We start from the raw sequence: 19,147 nt of genomic DNA, 5'->3' as shown, positions 1-19,147 counted from the left end.
ACAAAATGAACTATTTTCACATCACATCGCCTAATTCATTTGACTGTACCAACTTGTAAAAAGCAAGCAATGCCAGGATACTCCCATGATGTTTGATTGTAGTTTATATGGTCATATTTATTTTCGCCGTAAAACATGAACTCAAGGCAGAGTCGTTATAGTTTTGTCTCTTCTTTTTTGTTAATTTTTCTTTTCAATTCAGTTTAGCTTCAGTTACAGAGCGGGTTTGCTTTTGACTGAAGTCGTCTCACGGTTCTTCCCATCTGACCTGAACGCAGCATCAGATGATGTGAGTTTAGTCATCAGCCAGTCAGTCAGGTGTGGTCGGCAAAGGAATCCGAGCCGAGAGTTCCAACTTTCGGGACAAAACATCCAGCAGCACCGACTGAGCACCGTATGACCCAGTAAGTACCATGCAGCACCATATGCACCGACTGCTTCAAAGTTCCGCTGGACTGACAAGTTTGCTTTCCTGACAGCCGACGTCGTAGTGGCAGACCAGGCCAGGGTCAGGGCTAGCTGCTCCCGATACGTGCTGTTCAACAACCTGGACGTTTAGCTCGTGTTGCTAAGGCAAGGCAAGGCAACATTGAAAGGCTTAGCTAATGCTGCCTATCCACAAAGCTACCGTGTTAGCATGACTTGGTAAACCAAAGCAAAGTCGTTGGATGATCCACCAAGGAGCCTACCTTTAGGAATAACCTTACAGTTGAGTTTGGATAGCTGCTTCACCCCGTTCATTACCGCCAACCGAGACATGTTTTGGTTAACTGTATTAACAGAAGTAATCTTAGTATTTGGGTGTATCTGCTGAATTCAAGAGTGGCTTCAAACGATTCGCGAAACGTATTTGAAGTCATGCTACACGCCTCTGCAGATCAGACATATTCAATTGACAGTTTTCTTTGTTTGGCGTGACGTCATCTGAATATTACTTCCAAATAAGTTTGTATACATATTTTATTTACACTGCATTTCCATGTAGGCTTTGACTTTGAATTAAAAAGAAAAAAGGCCAAGAAATGACATGAAACATGCTTTTTTTTTTTTTTTTTATGCCCCAAAAAAAAATCCACATCAAAAGTTCATCCAGAGTAAATTCATAACAGTCATCTACAGTTTGCTGACGTCAGGTAGTACTATCAACGTTCTACCTCATTTCAACCAATCATATCATGACATGACAGCTGTCAATCAATCTTCCATGGCTCAGGAGAAAATTCTGAGCAAGCGCTACAATGGCAGTGTAGACTCTATGGTACTTTTGCCTACTCCCGTTTAGCTGTAGCCTGGTAAACCAGCCGCTCACGTGAACTCACATTTCATTTTGTTCTACCTAAGCTCGCGTCACCAGGCTCTTGTGCAGTGTTTTCGTTCCCCCATAGAAATGCAGCAGTATGTTGCCTAACCTCGCCAACCCTAACCCATACCAAACAACCCTAACCCATACCAAACGAGACCCTAACCCTACAGTACAGCACTTTGGTTTCTACGAAGTCACGGAGCGAGGTTTTACCATCCAGACTAGTTCTACAGACCGTCCCTGGCCCTGGGAGGGTGTTTGCAGAAATTGCAAAGCGCTCTAGCCAATCAGCGACTGTGTGACTGACCGAGTGTGTGACTGACTGTGTGACTGACCGAGCTGTTTTTGCCCTTCTCCTGAGTGGATTTGGGTTTGACTGGATCCAACACTGATTGGCTGAAGGAGTTGTCTGTCAAGGCAAGTACACCCGCCCAACTCCCGCCCACTGCAAACACTGGGTGAAAGCTTGAGGCCAGACGGTCTGGTAGAACAAAATGAAATGTGAGGTCACGTGACCGACTGGTTTACCAGGGTGGTTTACTCACCCAAAATACACATTCCAACAGCGCCAGAAACACTCACATGTACATGTTGTGACTCATGTACTCACTACGCCATGAAATAATCATCCAAAGCTACAAAGTTGTACTTACATTATATTGTGTTTGTACATAGACTGTTATTGAAACATGTATGTTTCAGATTTGTCTGGTAAACTACATTATTTTGCATTGCGGAACGATGCTTGTCTGCCCCAAATCAGGTGGGATCCATCTATCCTACGCAGCATTCAAGCGCCAGGATTGGTCAATGTCAACTCCAGTTCCTAATCCCAAACACGGCCACTTTCCAACGGTCAAATCAAACTCCTCCAAGGCTATCTATCTCCCGCCTCTCTATCCTGTTTCACTCAGAGCATTGTTTGTTTTCACTCGGAATAGAGCTTAACAGTCACGTGACATGTCTTGCCCCGGAAGTGAGTTTCTCATTCATGTTCTCCATAGACATAAAAAACAACACATAAATACATAATACAATAAAAAAGAAACGTATATAACGAGTTTTAAGGCTGGAACCAAGTCACCCCTCGTGAGCCTCGTGCACCTATGATACCATCCCTCGTGCTGGACCAAGCTTGATACACTTTATTTCTATCTACAGTATCATTCTAGAGCCATATGAAATCAGTTTTATTTTTTTCCAAATTTTATTTTACTTTTTCCATTTTAATTTAGGGGTTAGGAGCGATATATATAATTTCTTTTTTTTTCTTTTTTTTTACGACTTGGCTCTCTCAGACAGCCTCTTCGACATGTTTCTCAAGGTGAAACTAAGTTGTGAGGGGCCTCTCAAAACACCCCAATTGAAAACCAAATCGTTTCTCTAGGCCTATTTTACAATTATGAAATCATTTAGGTTACTACTACAATCATTAGATCTACTTCTTATTTTGATAATTGGGCCTACTTTTATCCATTTCAGCCAACTTATGGAAAATTCTGCAATATTCCATGTTTTACAGTTGATTCCATTTTATTACCAACTTCCATGATTCCGTCCATTTTTTCCATTTAGCGGAAATCATATGGCCCTGATATAAAGCCATGAGGGTGTAGACGGCATCAAGCAGGATGAGGAAGTTCTACTGAGTGACTCAGCTGTTGTTTGACCAGCGCTGTGGGAGGGAGGGGCAGCTATGTGGGAGGGAGGGGCAGCGCTGTGGGAGGGAGGGGCAGCGCTGTGGGAGGGAGGGGCAGCGCTGTGGGAGGGAGGGGCACTCTGCAACAAGCCAGTTAGCCTATGCTTAAGGACTCAAGAATTACTCCACAGCAATCAGTGCTGGTGATTGAATTGCTGCATACCTGCCGGGGCTGTGAAGAAGAATGAGATTTTCTGCGCTACATGTGGGTGACTGACCGCCCTCAACGCCCCCCTGCCCCCATAAGCCCAAATTAATGGAATAAATACAAACATGTAAAGTAGGCTAAATGACTTTTAATTAGTCTTGCATTCATATCTCACAGTAATAAATAATAATAAAATAAACATACAAAAGATGTGATCGTTTTAAAAATTTCCATCACAATAAATATCATGTGCAAACATTGTGAGAGTGTCAGTGAGTGAGAACACCTTCAAAAAGAACAGGAATTATTACACAAAAAAAGTATGCAGGACTCCAGTCTGCAGAGGCGAGTGAGACAGGAGATGTCCAAGCTTGCTAAACGCATGGTGTTGGCTGATGTGGCTATAGTCTAGGGAATCTGTGAGAAAAAATGACCCAACCTTAAACAAATTGCAACAGAAATTATTTGTGTTGTATTCAGCTCTTGAAACCTTCCAATTTAACATACTGAAAATCCCAGAAAATCCCAGTAGTGGAACATTGTCAAAATTGGCATTGTCTCCACAAAGGAGGTGATGTTTTCGGTGCCGTTTGTCTGTTAGCAGGAGGATTACGGCAAAACTACTGGGCCGATTTTCATGAAACTTGGTGGAAGGGTGTAGCGTGGGCCAAGGAAGAACCTATTACATTTTGGGGCGGATCTGATCCGGGTCGGCTCAATGGAGGGGGCGGGACTAGGGAAAAGGGTCCATTGCTAGGGATAGGAAGGTCGTAGAGAGTCTGGATTCGAGAGGTGGGTAGGGGGCATGGACAGGTGTATCGGGGGGGAGTGTATGTGGGAGGTGGGAGGGGGTGTGGTCAGGAAAGGGGCGGGGCTAGGGAAAAGCCCTACCAAACATACTGTAACATAACAAAACAAAACATAAATTATAGCTGCTGCGCAGCAAGGGGTCGTGGCCGGGCAAAAGTCTTTTAGCTATAGTCCAAGTTGCGTCGACAAGTCTTTCGTCACAAGTCCAAGTCAAGTCTCAAGTCTCTTATGGATGAGCTTTCTATCATCTGCTGCATGCAATCCAGTCTGCTTAGATTAGAACACTGCCGTTCATGACAGGGCTTGGGCAGAAGGCACCAGGTTAAGTACATGGCAGTTGAACATAGAACCGGAGAGAGTAGGGACAGTGGAGGCAGAGAGAGATAGACCGAAAAATTGCTTATTTATACGTTGTATGACTTTGTACGACATCACCGATGACATGACAGCAACAACTATGACATCACCCACACAGTCTGCTCAGCCAGGAAGGATGACATCATTGATGACATAATCACTGATGACATCATTGATGACATCATCACTGATGAAATCACTGATGTTGTCATTGCTCAAGTGACATCACATCATTAGGTATAGCTGGTATATAATATCTGCTCCTGGAGTTGTTTGAAACAGTCACTGAAGAACTAAATCTATAAATGAAAATAAATAAACTGACAGTCCTTCAAGTCAGTTTTGGTGGAGCACAAAGTCCTTCATCACTTGTGGTAGTGGTAGGGAGTGGACTTGGTTCAGCCGATGTGTGCCCAGCACTTGGCGGATCTGGATCCGACACACGTGGGCCAGACTGCGAGGACATCTCTTGGCCTCCAGAAAGACCCTGAGAGCGTCAGGATCCGCCCTCTCCTCCAGCTGTGCCTGCTCTGTGGTCACCAGGGCCGGGTCAGCACCGTGGTCCAGCAGCAGCTGGACGAAGGCCGTGTTGCACCTGTTACGCAGCACCGCCTCCAGCAGGAGAGAAGCCACGTCACGGGTCAGAACGCCAGCGGACTGGAGCAGCAGGTGGAAGCAGTCCAGGTGGTTGCGTACAGCACTGATGTAAAGAGGGGTGTCTGAGCCGTGTATGTTTCTGTTAGGGTCGGCCCCGTCTTCCAGGAGGATCTGGACACAGTCCAGGTGACCGCGGCACACGGCATAGCAGAGAGGTGTCCAGTTATTCTCATCAGCTAGGTCTACCTGTGCTCCCTGTGTGATCAGGTAGTCCACCAAGGCAGCATGACCCCGCGAGGCTGCGATCAGCAGAGGGGTCCTCCAACACCACCTATAAAAACACTCATTGATCTGCCTTCTGAAGTGGTCTTCCTGCAGCAGGCTCCTCAGTGTATCCAGGTCTCCTGCCCCGACGGCAGCATAGAGCCGCATGTCACCATGCCCTGCTTGAACAGCCATTCCTTCAGATGTGTCACTGTACCACACTGACTTGTATGCTGTGTCTCAAACAGAAGGTATTATCAGTGTTGCCAGGTGGGAAATGTTGAATTATCGTAACTGAGGGTCAAAATTGTTAAGTTAAGTCGCACGCGAGCAGCGGCTTCTTCTTCTTTTTCTTATGGCAGCCTTGTGTTTTCCACCACTTATATAGCCTCAGCCAGGAAGGATTTATGACATCACTGATGACATCACAATTGCTCAAGTGACATCACTGATGATGTCACAACTGCTTTTATGACATCACTGATGACATCACAACCTCTTATGACATGACTGATATCACAATGCCTCTGACATCACTGATGATGTCACAATTGATGACATCACTGATTACATCATCACTGAGACTTTGTGTGTGTGTGAGAGTGAGTGGATTTATGACATTACTGATGATGTCATCAGTGGGACAGACAGACAAACAGACAGAGCCCTAGCTCCCTTAGATAGATAGATGTGCTCATTTTTTATGTATTTCCAGACACTTTTAGAGACACTGAGGGAATAAATTAATTACCGTAACACTTTTTTAATTGGAAATATGAAACAACAAACTTTTTTTTTCCTATGGCAAGCACTTCAATATGCTCAAGGGTATCACTCAAAATGTGTATGATTAACAAATACGAAGTTGTAGCTAACATTGCGAGAAATGCCATGTTGTATTATGACTACATACTTCATACTACATGAGGAAAAAAAATCTGTTCTACTTAGAGACTCAACAACCATTTCTGTGGATTCCTTGCCCCCAAAAATGTGGAAATAGACACCAAATTTGTAATTCTAGGTCTAGTTGGAGTCAAGATATGGCCACAATTTTAATAATGGCAGCCATTTAAAAAAAAACATCATTTTAACATACTTCCACTAATGGGATTTTCTGGGATTTTTACTACAGTGTTTTGGGTATCAATATAAACATAAAAATGTGAAAATAAATTCTGTTGCAATTAGTTTAAGGTCAAACCTTATTTTCCCTAGACTACTAGCGGTTAGAAACTGGAAGGTCTCAACACCAAAGTGGACTGACATTTCTGATGTGTGTTTCTTCTTCTTGGGATCTGTTTCATGCATTTTCATTTTCATTGGTTAAAGCGAGCGGAACCCATTGACTGTTTACATGCGGCCTTCACCCGAGAGCTTGTGCTGTGGGTTACCAGGTGCCACCACACATCCTGGACATTACTACAGAAGGTGTGAAACAAACAGCCATTTGAGTTGTATCACTATGAAACCGGGAGATTAGCGGGAGAAACTATTAATCGAGAGCACAGCGGGAGAAAGGGTTAAAAAATAGGGAGACTCCCGCGTAAATCGGGAGTGTTGGCAGGTATGTGACTGACGCGATTTGTTCTAAACCAGTGCTCTTCCCTTTCTTTGCTTAGTACAGGTTCAACCTGGGCCGAAGCAGCACGAAACAAGGGGACCTCTTCGTATGAGACGAGGAACAGTCGTCTTCTCGCCCGGCCGTCAGAGGAGAGGGAGCGGAATCGAGGGATCGACTCCTCATGGGATATGACCACTACCTAACAACCACCGCCTACTGTGCCGTCTGCCATCACTGGAGTTGGAACAAAATGATGAGTGAGCAGCCAAGGAGTTGAGCCCAGTAACGTGATTTATCCACCTGTATCGGGTCGGTCCATACATGTTATAATGTGACTGTCACAGCAACAACCACAAAACTCCAGTCCTCCTGTCTTACTTGCAGTTTTCAATGCTTGAGTGCATATACCGGTAAGTCCGGTGTGGAGAGGTGTTGAGTGCATATAATGGTATGAAGAGGTGCGTCACTGCTGAGTAACAGAGACAAGTCCACTGGGGGGGGACTGACTGATGGTGACGGGAACTGTGCATACAATCAATGAGTCGTTAACGTTTGGATGTCCTGAGCTGGGAGCCCCCTACTGGAGTGTTACTGGAACTACGGTGGGGCCGCACGGCCGTAGCCGTTAAGCATGAATCCTGAATGCAAAAGTGCACCTGGAAAAGGCTGCAGATTCTGCCGGCCGCGCTCGCACTTTGAAACCCAACGAGAAATGATGTGAAGAGACCCAACCTGAAAACTGGGAAAAATCAACTGGAAATGTCATTGCATCGGTTTGGCAATGTGTGTGTGTTTTGTTGGACAAAATCTCGCGCTACTTTGAGCTGGTAGTGCTTTGAGGGGAAAACAAAAGCAAACATTGTATTGAACGCTGGGACCATCGCCTCCCGTGGAACTAAATAATTAGACTGTCCACAGCAACTGTAGCAAAATGGCAGCAAAGGACTACAATCATCTCTTTAAGCTGCTCATCATCGGAGACTCCAGTTAGTGCTTTTTCACTTCCCTTTCCCCACATGTTGCAGTCAAAGCCTTTTACATCCTGCTTCTTCATTTTGCTCTGACACGTTGCTACCAGTTCACCCAGAACACCATTCATGTAGTGATGTCACGGTACCAATAATTCAGTAGTTGGTACCGGTACTAGTGAATTTCCACGGTACTCTCGGTACCAATTTCGGTACCACGGTAAAAAAAGACACTGATATTTCTTCAACATATTCTCCTTTATTAAAGTATGCAACCATTTCCAATGAACAAATGGCATGTAGCCTTCAACTTTCAAACAAAACAATGTGCTTCTGCTTACTTCTTACATTCAACTCTGTATGGCAGTGAGTGCAGACAGTGCAACATCAGTGGCATGTAAGCCCTCAAGTATTGTTTATTGAATTAAAAAAAAAAAAAAATCGATACCCTCGGTACCATGCAAAAACAGGTACCGAAGTACCGAAAACAATGTAGTACCGACTACGTACCGAAGTACCGAAAACCGTGACAAAACTACATTCATGTGATCTTTTGTTTGCTATTTTATTTCTAGCTTTTTTGCTTTTTTGTCATGACTTCCTGCTTTGTTTCACTGTCCTTATCCTACCCTTATAGATTGGTGCAGGAATGAGTCCTAAAAGCCTGGGTTCCCTCGTCTCAAAGTCAATAGATTTTTCTGAATGGATTTTTGGTGAGATGCGTGAAATAAGGTCTGTGGTTAACAAAAGTTAAAGATAATCTTCACAAATGAACAGCACTTTGGTGATTTTTGAAGCGTTTTAGGGCAAATTTTGGCGATTGCATTTACGCTTCAAAAATCATAAAAGAGCTTTTCTTTTTATTATCTTGCAGAATACAAAGATCTAAGTATCCTAAACCCTTTTAATTCTCTTTTTATTGAAGGTTTTAAATGACCAAAAAAAAAGACAAACAGGCGAACAGATAAAGAGCACAATTCATGCAGACGCTAAATGCACTTACACCTGCCTGCCTGCCTACCCGATTCCCACATCCCCAATCATCATGTTCCCAATTACAGTACATATGGGCCATTCCATTTAAACTGGGAAACGGGAATGTGACGGTTCAAAGGTCATGAGCTCCGACGGTAAGGCCACCTGTGCTCCGATTTCCTCTGCCGAACTCGGAGCCTCAGCACCTTAATTTTCTGTCGATGGAATAGTGAAAGTGACTACAGTGCTGGGAGGAGGAGCCTGTCATGCAGGATGGGCTGGGCCTTGCTTGCTTTGCCTGTTCCTGATTGGCTACATAGAATGCCACAGGGATGATGTATTTTTTTAGGCTTACCAGAATTCCCAGAACCTCTGGCTCAGCCTCTTACGTGTAAAAGACAATGGGATTTTTGTATGGGAATTGTGGTTAAATGCATGAATTAAGGTCTGTGGTTCAGAAAGATAAATTTAACAACATTTGAGAAACACTTTTATGACTTTTGAAGCGTTTTCTGAAAATCACGTAAAAAAAACATTTGCACTTCGAAAATCATAAAAGTGTAACTCATTTGTGAAGATCATCTTGCTGAACACAAAGTGCGCCGTTTCATAAACTTGTGTCAACCACAGACCTTATTTCAAAATTTTCCAATTTAACCAAAATCCCCATACAAAAATCCCATTGACTTTTACACGCAAGAGCCAGAAGTACGAACATCCAGGACTCATTCATGCAGTACTCTATTCATTTCCTCAAGCCCATGGCACCCCAATCAAACATCCAACAACTGACCTTGGATCATGTTTGGTTGGTGTGCCATGGGCTAAACAGTCAAACAAGGATTGAACATGTGGAATCTCTCCAAACAAGGACAGAAAGCCACGTCACACCACACAAACATCTGTGTTTGTTGTAGAATGTTTGATTGGGGTGCCATGGGCTTTACAGAGAGTTAATGTTGTGGTTCTGATCTCCCCGTCTCAGATGTAGGGAAGAGCAGCCTTCTTCTCCGCTTTGCAGATAGCTCCTTCTCTGGTGAGTTCATACAGCTTTGTGTAGGTCACCTGGCTGCTACAGAGCCAAAGTCGTGCCCACTTCTGGGTTAAGCATACAAACAAAGGAATCTCATTCGTTATTAATTTTTCCATGATCGACATTTCATTAAATGTATATACAAATATTTGCATAAGCTTTTTACAAAATGTCTATGGAAAAATAAATAGCAGATGAATCCCTTGGTTTGTATGCCTAACCCTGAAGTGGGTGTGAATTTGGCTCTCTATAGTACAGTTAGGTGTCCATCTAGCCTGGGTAAACCCAGTCTCCACGTGACGTCTAGTATCAGTCACAGACGTTACAGGTATAGTCTGACGTCACGTCATCCTGGGTTCACCCAGGCTAGTGTCCATCTATACCAGGCTCAAATGGAATTCTATGCTGAGAGCTACATGCACAAATGAAAGCAACTGGATGCTCTGCCTCCTGATGTGAAATGACAAAGTAAAACATGACATCAGTACTTGGTATTACATTACTTGGTATTCTACTGGAGGTTTACTATGAGAAAAACATCAATATATCCTTGTCAAATCAATATCACATCGGTGGTAGTGCTAGTGTTTCTCAAAATTAAGACTACATTTCCCATAAACCATCTTGCTTCTTATTACAAATAGGACCGTTGCTTCCTCAGAGGTTTCTTTCATGTGTGCACCACTCGCTATTAACATTATAGAAGAATACATAGACAGTAATGGGAAAGCGTGTGTAAGAATGAAGCACACAGCATTAGCTACGTGTGTCCACGTAGCGTTAGCTATGTGTGTCCACATAGTGTTAGCTATGTGTGTCCACATACCGTTGGCGTCTTTTTGGAGTGGAAAAGCCGGTGCCTGGAGCACTTTTTGTGAGGAGAAGCGGATGCCCCACTAACCACGTGGTTAACATAGCGTCACATTAGCACTTGTAGCAGTCACGTTACTAACAATACAATGTTGTAGAACAAGAAAGACCAGATGGCAGATATTTACAATACATGTCCGGTATAATCCATACTGCCTTTATGATCGCTTTTAGAGTAACATACTGTACATTCAATGATTAGCCGACAATTCCATCGCCCGGCTGGAAAAAGCGGTTCATGTCACCCAGCGCTTTTCTGAAAAGTTGAACATAAAGCGCTCCGCTCTGACGGAAAAACCGCGGCTGGAGCGGACGACAAAGTGTTTTAGAACAACACATGAACAAACAGACGAACAGGCTCGGGCACAGGAAAAGAAAAGAAAGAAAAAGCATACATACCATCATCGACATTCAATATTACACTGTGGTGCTACCAGCCACATGAGCTGCTCATATGTGCGTGTAAGAGATGTTGTGCATGGGATCCCACACAAGGGCTCTATGAGAAACCAGCCGGGGGTGTCATACGTCGCCCCTAACCTCATCGAGCTCGGCTAGAAACGCCTCCCAAATAGTTTTTTTTTTTTTTTTTTTAAGTGAGTTGGTCCTCAGGAACCTGAGTCTCTCCATCTGTATAACAGAGATAATGTCCGTCAACCACAGTTGAAATGAAGGTGAAGAGGGGGACCTCCATTCCATCAGAATGAGTTTTTTTGGCAACAGTTGTCCCCAGTGTCAGAGACTGTTGCACAGCTGTAGGGAACTTCAGAGAGGACTCAGAGCAGCCATTATTTTGTAGGCCTTAGAGCAGGGGTTCCCAAACGTTTCCAACCCAGTACCGCTACGTACCAATTTACCAAACCAAATTTCCCTGTCATAAATCCCGTCAGTGAAGGGCACATCCCGTTGCTTTTAACGAGGAAAGGGCGCTGGAGCTGAGAAAAAGAAGCTATGTGCACACGCAGCCTAAAGCTGCACCCAGGTCCTATGGGAAAAACCAGTGGAATGACTTGATTCTTTGAAGCAACAACTTGGAAGTGTTCATGCGTTTCAATCCCGACAGAAGCTGCCAAGATGCCATGTTTGTAGTTTTCTGTAGATTTGGTTGATCCCGATGAGCTCTTTCACACTGGACACATTTGCATTTAGTGATGATTTGAGTTGATGTTTTACAGCAAAACAAACATTGAAGGAAATGTCAACCACAAACCAAAAGTCAGTTATAATCACAAACGCTTTTATTTGACATTTTAGATTTGGATATTTGTTGCCTTTTTGGGGAGGTCGGAATTCAGGAAGTTGGGGTTTACTGCATTTTACTATCAGATTTCTCTTATTCACACCAATACAATCAACTTGACTTACAAAAAGCAAACGATAATCGGCTGCAGTTAATTTTATGTTCACAAGAACTGATTTTGCATGCAGCCGTTCCAACAGGTTTTACACATGCACACTTCCAAGTTGTAGCTACACAATGTCAAATTCCTCCGCTTCTTCCACTACGACGTGAGTGGTATGTTCACGTCGGAAGCTCGTATCTTTTGTCCTTCCCATAGGATGTGAATGCAGCATGATGTACAGGTCATGTGTGTGGCCTCAGATCAGAGTGAATGGCTGTCTCTCTGGACATGCTGCTTGTTGTAATGGTCTCAGATCAGAGTGAATGGCTGTCTCTCTGGACATGCTGCTTGTTGTAATGGTCTCAGATCAGAGTGAATGGCTGTCTCTCTGGACATGCTGCTTGTTGTAATGGTCTCAGATCAGAGTGAATGGCTGTCTCTCTGGACATGCTGCTTGTTGTAATGGTCTCAGATCAGAGTGAATGGCTGTCTCTCTGGACATGCTGCTTGTTGTAATGGTCCCCTGGTCTTCTGCAGGCAGCTACATCACGACTATCGGTGTGGACTTCAAGATCCGCACGGTGGACATCGACGGGGAGCGGGTCAAGCTGCAGATCTGGGACACAGCGGGCCAGGAGAGATTCCGTACCATCACATCCACGTAATGATCCCACCCCCCATATAACCCTACACCACAAAATAATAGAATACAAGGATGTAAAATAAATCACTTTTAAATTAGTCTTAAATTCATAGTTCACAGTAAAAAAAATAATGATAGAATTAAATTAAACAAACATACAAAATGTACAAAATATGTGATTACATCACACACAAAAAAGTGTTTTTGGCTACTAGCATGGTCGTTTGCCTTGCTGACTTGCTCTCATGAGGAACATGAACTAGCAGTTCCCCTCTGTACTTCCACGGCTTGTTTGTGTTTAATAGGCTTATTTTACAGCTTGCTTCACACATTCAATGCATTAGAACTAAACTTCACCACGGGCCACATCAGCATTATGGTTGCCCTCAAAGGGCCGGTTGTAAATGTAACACGATATAAATGTATCTAGCCTAGGTGTTATAATATTTCATAATTGCCTCTGATTCAATTATTATTGTTTTTTAGTCATAACTTAATACTTAATAACTAGCTCTGAAAGCAGAATTATAGGGAAAACAATGGCAAACAGACAACTAGTAGCCTACAACTATTATTCCATTTAACAATAGCTATTTTAAGCCATATTGCGAAGAATTGTATTGCATAAATTGTATTCTTTGCTAGCTCTCGCGGGCCACATAAAATGAGGTGCCGGGCCGGATCTGGCCCCCGGGCCTTGAGTTTGACACATGTGCATTAGAAGATGACTATCCGCTGAGTTTCAGTGGTAACTCTGCTTCATTTAACAGCCAGGCCAGCTAGCATGCAAGGCCAGGGTCAACTCCAAATGAAGAAACCAGACAGTTTTAGCAGACTAAGGCTTTCAAATCCTTCTGAGCTGAAAAATAATACATTTCTTTGCACATTACAGGCTTTTGCTTCCTTGTTTTCTCCGTCTAGACGACTAAACATAAAGCTGTGGCATGTTCATGTTCCCTGCAGGTACTACAGAAACACCCACGGTGTCATCATTGTTTACGACGTGACCAATCCAGAGTCCTTTGTAAATGTGAAGAGGTGGTTAAATGAAATCTCCCAGAACTGTGACAACGTCTGCAAGATCCTAGGTGAGTCTCATTGGATTGATGATTTGGATCCAATCTTTGAAATGAAATGAATTGATTGGTTAGTTGTTACAGCGTCTCCCCAGTAATTGTTTTGTAGCAGGAGGGGATTGGCCACATTAGGTTTTGGATGATTAACACTGTGATAAAAGGATCGACTCTGCTTTTTGCCCCATTTGCTTATTGGGGTGAAACAGAGCGGCCCCAGCCCAGCAGGAGGCAGTATGTTTTTAGGTTGTCTGTCCGTCCGTCTCATCTGTCCCATTCTCGTTAACGCGATATCTCAGGAACGCCTGGAGGGAATTTCATCCGATTTCGCACAAATGTCCACGTGCGCTCAAGGATGAATTGATTACAATTTGGTGGTCATAGCCAAGGTCACTGTAACCTCACTCACATAGACATTTTTTGGCCATAACTCTGAAGAATTATAGTAATACACTAAAATTAATATGACAAAATTTCACACAAATGTCTAATAGGATAAAATGATGAAGTGGTGACATTTTATATCCAATAGTTGAAAGGTCAACTTCACTGTGACACCATATTTAGTGTACCACTGTAGCTGAGAAAATGATCTTGGGTTATCTTAGGAAGTGCTGTCACTTTTGCAGACACCAAAATCATTTAAGTTGACCTAATAATCACATTATTATATTGATTTGGATGCCAAGATACAGTACTTGTATGAGTCCACCCTCTTCACTTCCTCTCCCTGGATGACAGCCAGGAGAGGGGGCGTGGCCTCCTGTTCCTCTGATAGTCCACCACAAGCTCGTTGGTTTCAAGATTCAAGATTCAAGATTTTTATTGTCACTCTGTAGTACAAGTATCACGTGTGAAATTATTGTGCTGTAGGCTCCGTTACAACATAGTGCAAGAAATAAAAGATATATAAATAAAAAACAAGAGGCAACAAGCAATAAAGCAGTTTAGCTGGTTTAGCTGATATTGAGCTTCAGGTGATCTTGAGCAAATCCAGTCCCCAGAATTGTCAAATCAAATCATCGAAAGCAATGGCCCGCCTCTCAACCCTCTGTCATCTCAGACAAAATTTGTTTTCAGTCTGAAACGTCTCCGACCCATGCAGCACTTGGGTTCTGTTGGGTTCAGCTCATCTTTAAGGTGTGGAATATCTGTTCACTAACCTGTCTTGCAAGGGCAGAAATAAGGACATATTTTATTTTTTTTCCCATGCGTCCCTCAGTGGGAAACAAGAACGACGACCCAGCCAGGAAGCAGGTGGACACCCAGGACGCCTTCCGCTTTGGGGAGTCGGTGGGGGTCCGCGTGTTCGAGACCAGCGCCAAAGAGAACATCAATGTGGAAGAGGTAACGCAACAAAAAAAGGTTGAGAACCACTGGACTATATAACACGCATTCACATGTTAAAAACATTAGCAGCCACTATTGCATCCACCAAAGATTTGACTGGCGTTTGGTGCCTGGTCTCATGTGCAGTGAGGTTTTCAGGTGTGGTGGTTTGTTTGTCCACTCAGATGTTCATGGCCTTCACCCACATGGTCCTGCGGGCCAAGAAGCAGAGCCAGAACCGAGCGGAGCGGGAACGCGAGCGGGAGAAAGACACGGTCCACATCAACGCCCAGCGGGACCGAGATCGCAGGAAGAGAGGCAAGAAGTGCTGCTGAGAGAAGGCAGGACGCCAAACCCACTTTGGCTTCTTACTTAAAAACATCGGGAAACAAGATGGGGGAAACTGTGCCTTAGGTGATTTAGGCCTAGTCCACACGTACACGGGTATTTTTGAAAACATGGTTTTTCCTCCATAATTGCATTCACACCAGCACTGCTTTAGAAAATCTTTCCTTCCACACGTGAACGCAAATACGCTAAGTTACAACACTAACGTTACACTACACCGGTAAACGCAAACACAGCACCCGTCATCACCAGCTAGCGAGCAAGCTAATGCTGGTACGTCCCCTGCTTACAAGGTCTGTGTAAAAACGGGCAGTAAGACATCACGGGACACACTTACCCCCGATTCATTTGCTCGAAAATAGCATCGCCCCCTGGGTCAAACATTCCTTCAAATAACACTGCTCCAACCATACTGGTCACAGCGACAGTAGACGTTCTCTTGAAGAGATTGTAGACCGATACACAATGTTGCCTGGCAACAGGCTGTAAAGACTGGAAATAGCAGCGCACACTAGTGACGTCACACACGAAAATCTCTGAGCACACTTGTTGTTACAAGTTCAAAAGTCTGGTTATCCTGTCCACACAATAGACGACAGAGATATTATACACAAGTATATTAAAAATCTCCACCTTGGGTGGAGTTTTCCAAAAAGTCAGTTTGCAGTGACCTTTAAATGGCATTTGCGTGTGGACGGGAGGCCAGAACGCGTAGAAAAAGTTCTGTTTTAAGAACACCTGCGTACATGTGGACAGGCCCTTAGGAAAGGAACACACCAACATTTTGGGAGATTTACCTATTTGCCATATTCCCGACAGTAAGACGAGAGGATAGATGCCCCTTCTCTTCACGCCCTCCTGCTACTTAGCTTAGCACAATGACTGGTACTCTGCGGAACAGCTAGGTTAAGTCGCCAAATAGACGTTCCAACGGCGCCAAAACCCTCTCATGTGCTCCTATGTAGATGTTGTGACTCGTGCGTTCACCACGCTATGAAATAATAATGTTAAATTATGAGACATTGCAATTTACGAAGCAACTAACAGGAAGTAGTTTCCTGAAGAAAACCGGAAGTTCCCGGCTATGTATTTTGCTTTGGGGTAAGCTAGCCCGCTCCCGCAGAATACCAGTCATTGTGCTAAGCTAACTTTTTCTTCTTCTTTTCTTGCAAACAGTTGACAATAGAAAGACGTCAAAGACGAGCATAAAACAAGCTCATACCCAACAAACAGGAAAAGAAGAAACAATACTGAAAAGAAAGAAAGCCATAAACATCACTGATGGGAAGACAATGGGTTGCACGTATGATTTGCTGTACCATTGTGAAGTTGTGCTAAGCTAACTAGCAAGGAGGGCACATAGCTACTTTTCTACTGCACGCACAGAGAAGAGAAGGGCATCCATCTTCACGTCTTACTATCGGGAAGATGGCAAATAGGCGACTCCCAAAATGTTGGAGTGTTCCTTTAAATTTCATACGAATGTTCCAAAATAATAAGTCAAGTTATGACACCAAAAGTCCTGGAGGCCAGGACTGCTTTTTGGTCATGAATGTAATTGCCAAGGCCTGTCGGCACTGACTACATGTAGAATGTCTGGAGGTTATGCGAGTGAACTTTGCACTGAGGACAGTAAACCACTTATGTGCCGATCTTTGTTATTTTTATCTTTCTTTTTCTTTTTTTTTACAGTACAAGTATTGTTTTATCATTCGAAGGGAATTGGTGTCAAAGTGTCAAAACTGTTAACTTAAAATTTGCCTTTAACCTAGAAAAGACACTAACAGACTTGGAGGGTCACTCTCCTGACTACAAGCTTCTGTATGCCTTGTTTCGTTTTGAACATGGTCAGTAATCCAAGACTAGGCTTAATTGACGCAATAACAACAGCCCAAACAGTGATTAGTGAGTGTTGTCTGTTTTTATGTAAATGTCTGTTGCGTAGCAAACACGTGTCAAACTTCAAATAAACCAAGCAATAAATCCAGAAAGTCTGTTGTCTGTATCACATTAGTCTCGCTGGCCAGCCTTCCCCCTCCCTTCCATGAGAGGAGTCTGGCTGCACGGAAACAGGCTACTGGGATAAACCCTCCCCTGCTCTACAGCTGCTCTCCCATTGGAGCGACTGTTTCAGTCGCTGCCGGATGTCCGCTCCCGGCTTATTACAAGCTCTGTCATTGGCTCCGACCATGTCAATCAGAGCAGCTTCCGCTCCCTCCTCCCTGTGTGTCGTTGTAAATAGTGCCCTGCCGCCTCAGTGAAAACAACAACGCTAACTAGCTAGCAAGCTAACGGCAGAAACCTACACGCTATCTCGTTGCTACACGCTGAAAATGGCAAGTTGGATTGTTATAACTAATTTTTTAATTCTAATTATATATACTGTATATTATAATTTGTAACTATTTTCCAAGGGCACTGCCGCCCATCGCAATTCCACAATGGAGACCTGTGCCGCCAGACTCTTTTCACGGAAGGGAGGGGAGGCTGGCCAGCGAGACTAGTATCACATATACTGTAACTTCTAATCTCATGTCATGTCCAACTGTAACATGATTCCTCAGAAAAGCATCCTGACTGTTAGACTGATTTTTTGACTAGTTTGCTGATGTTGACCTTTTATTAGAAATTGTAAAATATTTATTAAACAATACTACACTGGTTGTCTATATGGCAGCCATTCCCAACCTGTGGGCCACAAAGGTATTGAAAGTGGGCCACCAAATCATTTGCAAAACATTAACATTTTTGTAAAAACCTTATTGTTGAATGGTTAATTTGTAATCATTTGTTAATTTAGCCTATTGCAGACAGCCCTTCACTTTTAATTTCTGATTTCTGTGTGGTGCTGATGGACAGCTCATTTTATCGTTAAAATAAAAAGTGCTCTGAGAATATTTTGTTTTGCCTCTGTCCTGGTTACGCTCGGATGTGGGCCGCACGTATGCATGAATATGTACCATTTTAAACAACAAATCCAAGGATTTTCCAGGCCCAATTCCTCCAAATTCAATCAAGTCACACAGCTGCATCTAGACTCGCTTTTGTAAACGGCACCTGTGATGTCACAGGGATGCAAACTAGTCAGGTTTAAGCCCAGTTTAGACCAAAGATTCACAAGCCTGGATGCCACCTGCAACCAGCCCGTGACTTGACGAGCTGAATTGCTGGCGACGCCATCAGCCGGGGGAGAGTCGAGATGAAACGGGCCAGTTTACACTGCTGCAACTTTTCCCTGCAAAGTTCTAAAACGGTTTGTCTCGTTGCGAATCATTGGTGTAAACTGGCCTTTAGGTGACAGTCATCTTTTTCGTCCCCAAATAGGATTTCTGAGTGGTTTTGTGTCTGCCCTGGTATCTGTCACCTTTTTCACTGTCCATGACATTGCATCCCTGTGTCAGCCCCATCACAGCATCCCTGTGTCAGCCCCAGCAGAACGTCCAGCAACAAGTGATGTCACAGGTGTTGCCCTGGGGGCCTGGAAAAACAATGATTTGTTTTTTTGGTGTATTTTACTAATAATCATTAGCCTGACTCCGCCAGACGGGGGCGGCATTGTTCCACAAATTCACGTTTGTGAAACAGAATGTGAAGCAAACTCATCCATCTGGCAGCGTCAGGTTAAATAATCATGAGCCCAAAGTGTAAATTAATAAAATAAATAAATAAATGCACCAAGTAAAAAGAAAAAGTCTACAGAAGCTTTGAAGAACTTCTCAAGTGAAGACTGAAAAGCTCTGACAGAAATGACTTGACCTTGTGAGACTCAGTGGCTCACAGAGTTTGAGAGTTGGATGACAGTTTTGAGGTTGCGGGTTCGAGC

The 19,147-nt window shown here is 43.6% G+C and overlaps 1 protein-coding gene across 2 annotated transcripts; it reads left to right on the top strand.

The window, feature by feature from the left end:
* Positions 1-315: 315 nt before the first annotated feature.
* On the top strand, positions 316-18,177 carry LOC310787768 (ras-related protein Rab-35). 2 transcript variants are annotated; one of them, XM_083649255.1, is made up of 7 exons: positions 316-404; positions 6,801-7,728; positions 9,671-9,721; positions 12,469-12,592; positions 13,538-13,662; positions 14,870-14,994; positions 15,162-18,177. In XM_083649255.1, exons 2-7 carry the CDS (start codon positions 7,674-7,676, stop codon positions 15,309-15,311), a joined length of 630 nt encoding a protein of 209 aa, XP_083505381.1. In that variant the 5' UTR covers positions 316-404; positions 6,801-7,673; the 3' UTR covers positions 15,312-18,177. The 2 variants fall into 2 exon arrangements, with proteins under 2 accessions (XP_083505381.1, XP_083505380.1); XM_083649254.1 differs by having other exon boundaries at positions 14,870-15,012.
* Positions 18,178-19,147: the final 970 nt, after the last annotated feature.

This window comes from Poromitra crassiceps (genome assembly GCF_964638095.1).
Source record: "Poromitra crassiceps genome assembly, chromosome: 13".
NCBI lineage: Eukaryota > Metazoa > Chordata > Actinopteri > Beryciformes > Melamphaidae > Poromitra > Poromitra crassiceps.
The sequence above is the reverse complement of the archived record's forward strand: the minus strand, read 5'-3'. Positions and strand labels throughout refer to the sequence as shown.

What these genes read in the sequence shown, in the direction of transcription:
- LOC310787768 (XM_083649254.1), top strand. Translation starts at nt 7,674, where the DNA reads ATGGCAGCAAAGGACTACAATCATCTCTTTAAGCTGCTCATCATCGGA. An exon ending in TTCCGTACCATCACATCCAC is followed by an intron (nt 12,593 to 13,537) that starts GTAATGATCCCA and finishes TGTTCCCTGCAG; the next exon opens with GTACTACAGAAACACCCACG. An exon ending in AGGTAACGCAACAAAAAAAG is followed by an intron (nt 15,013 to 15,161) that starts GTTGAGAACCAC and finishes TTGTCCACTCAG; the next exon opens with ATGTTCATGGCCTTCACCCA.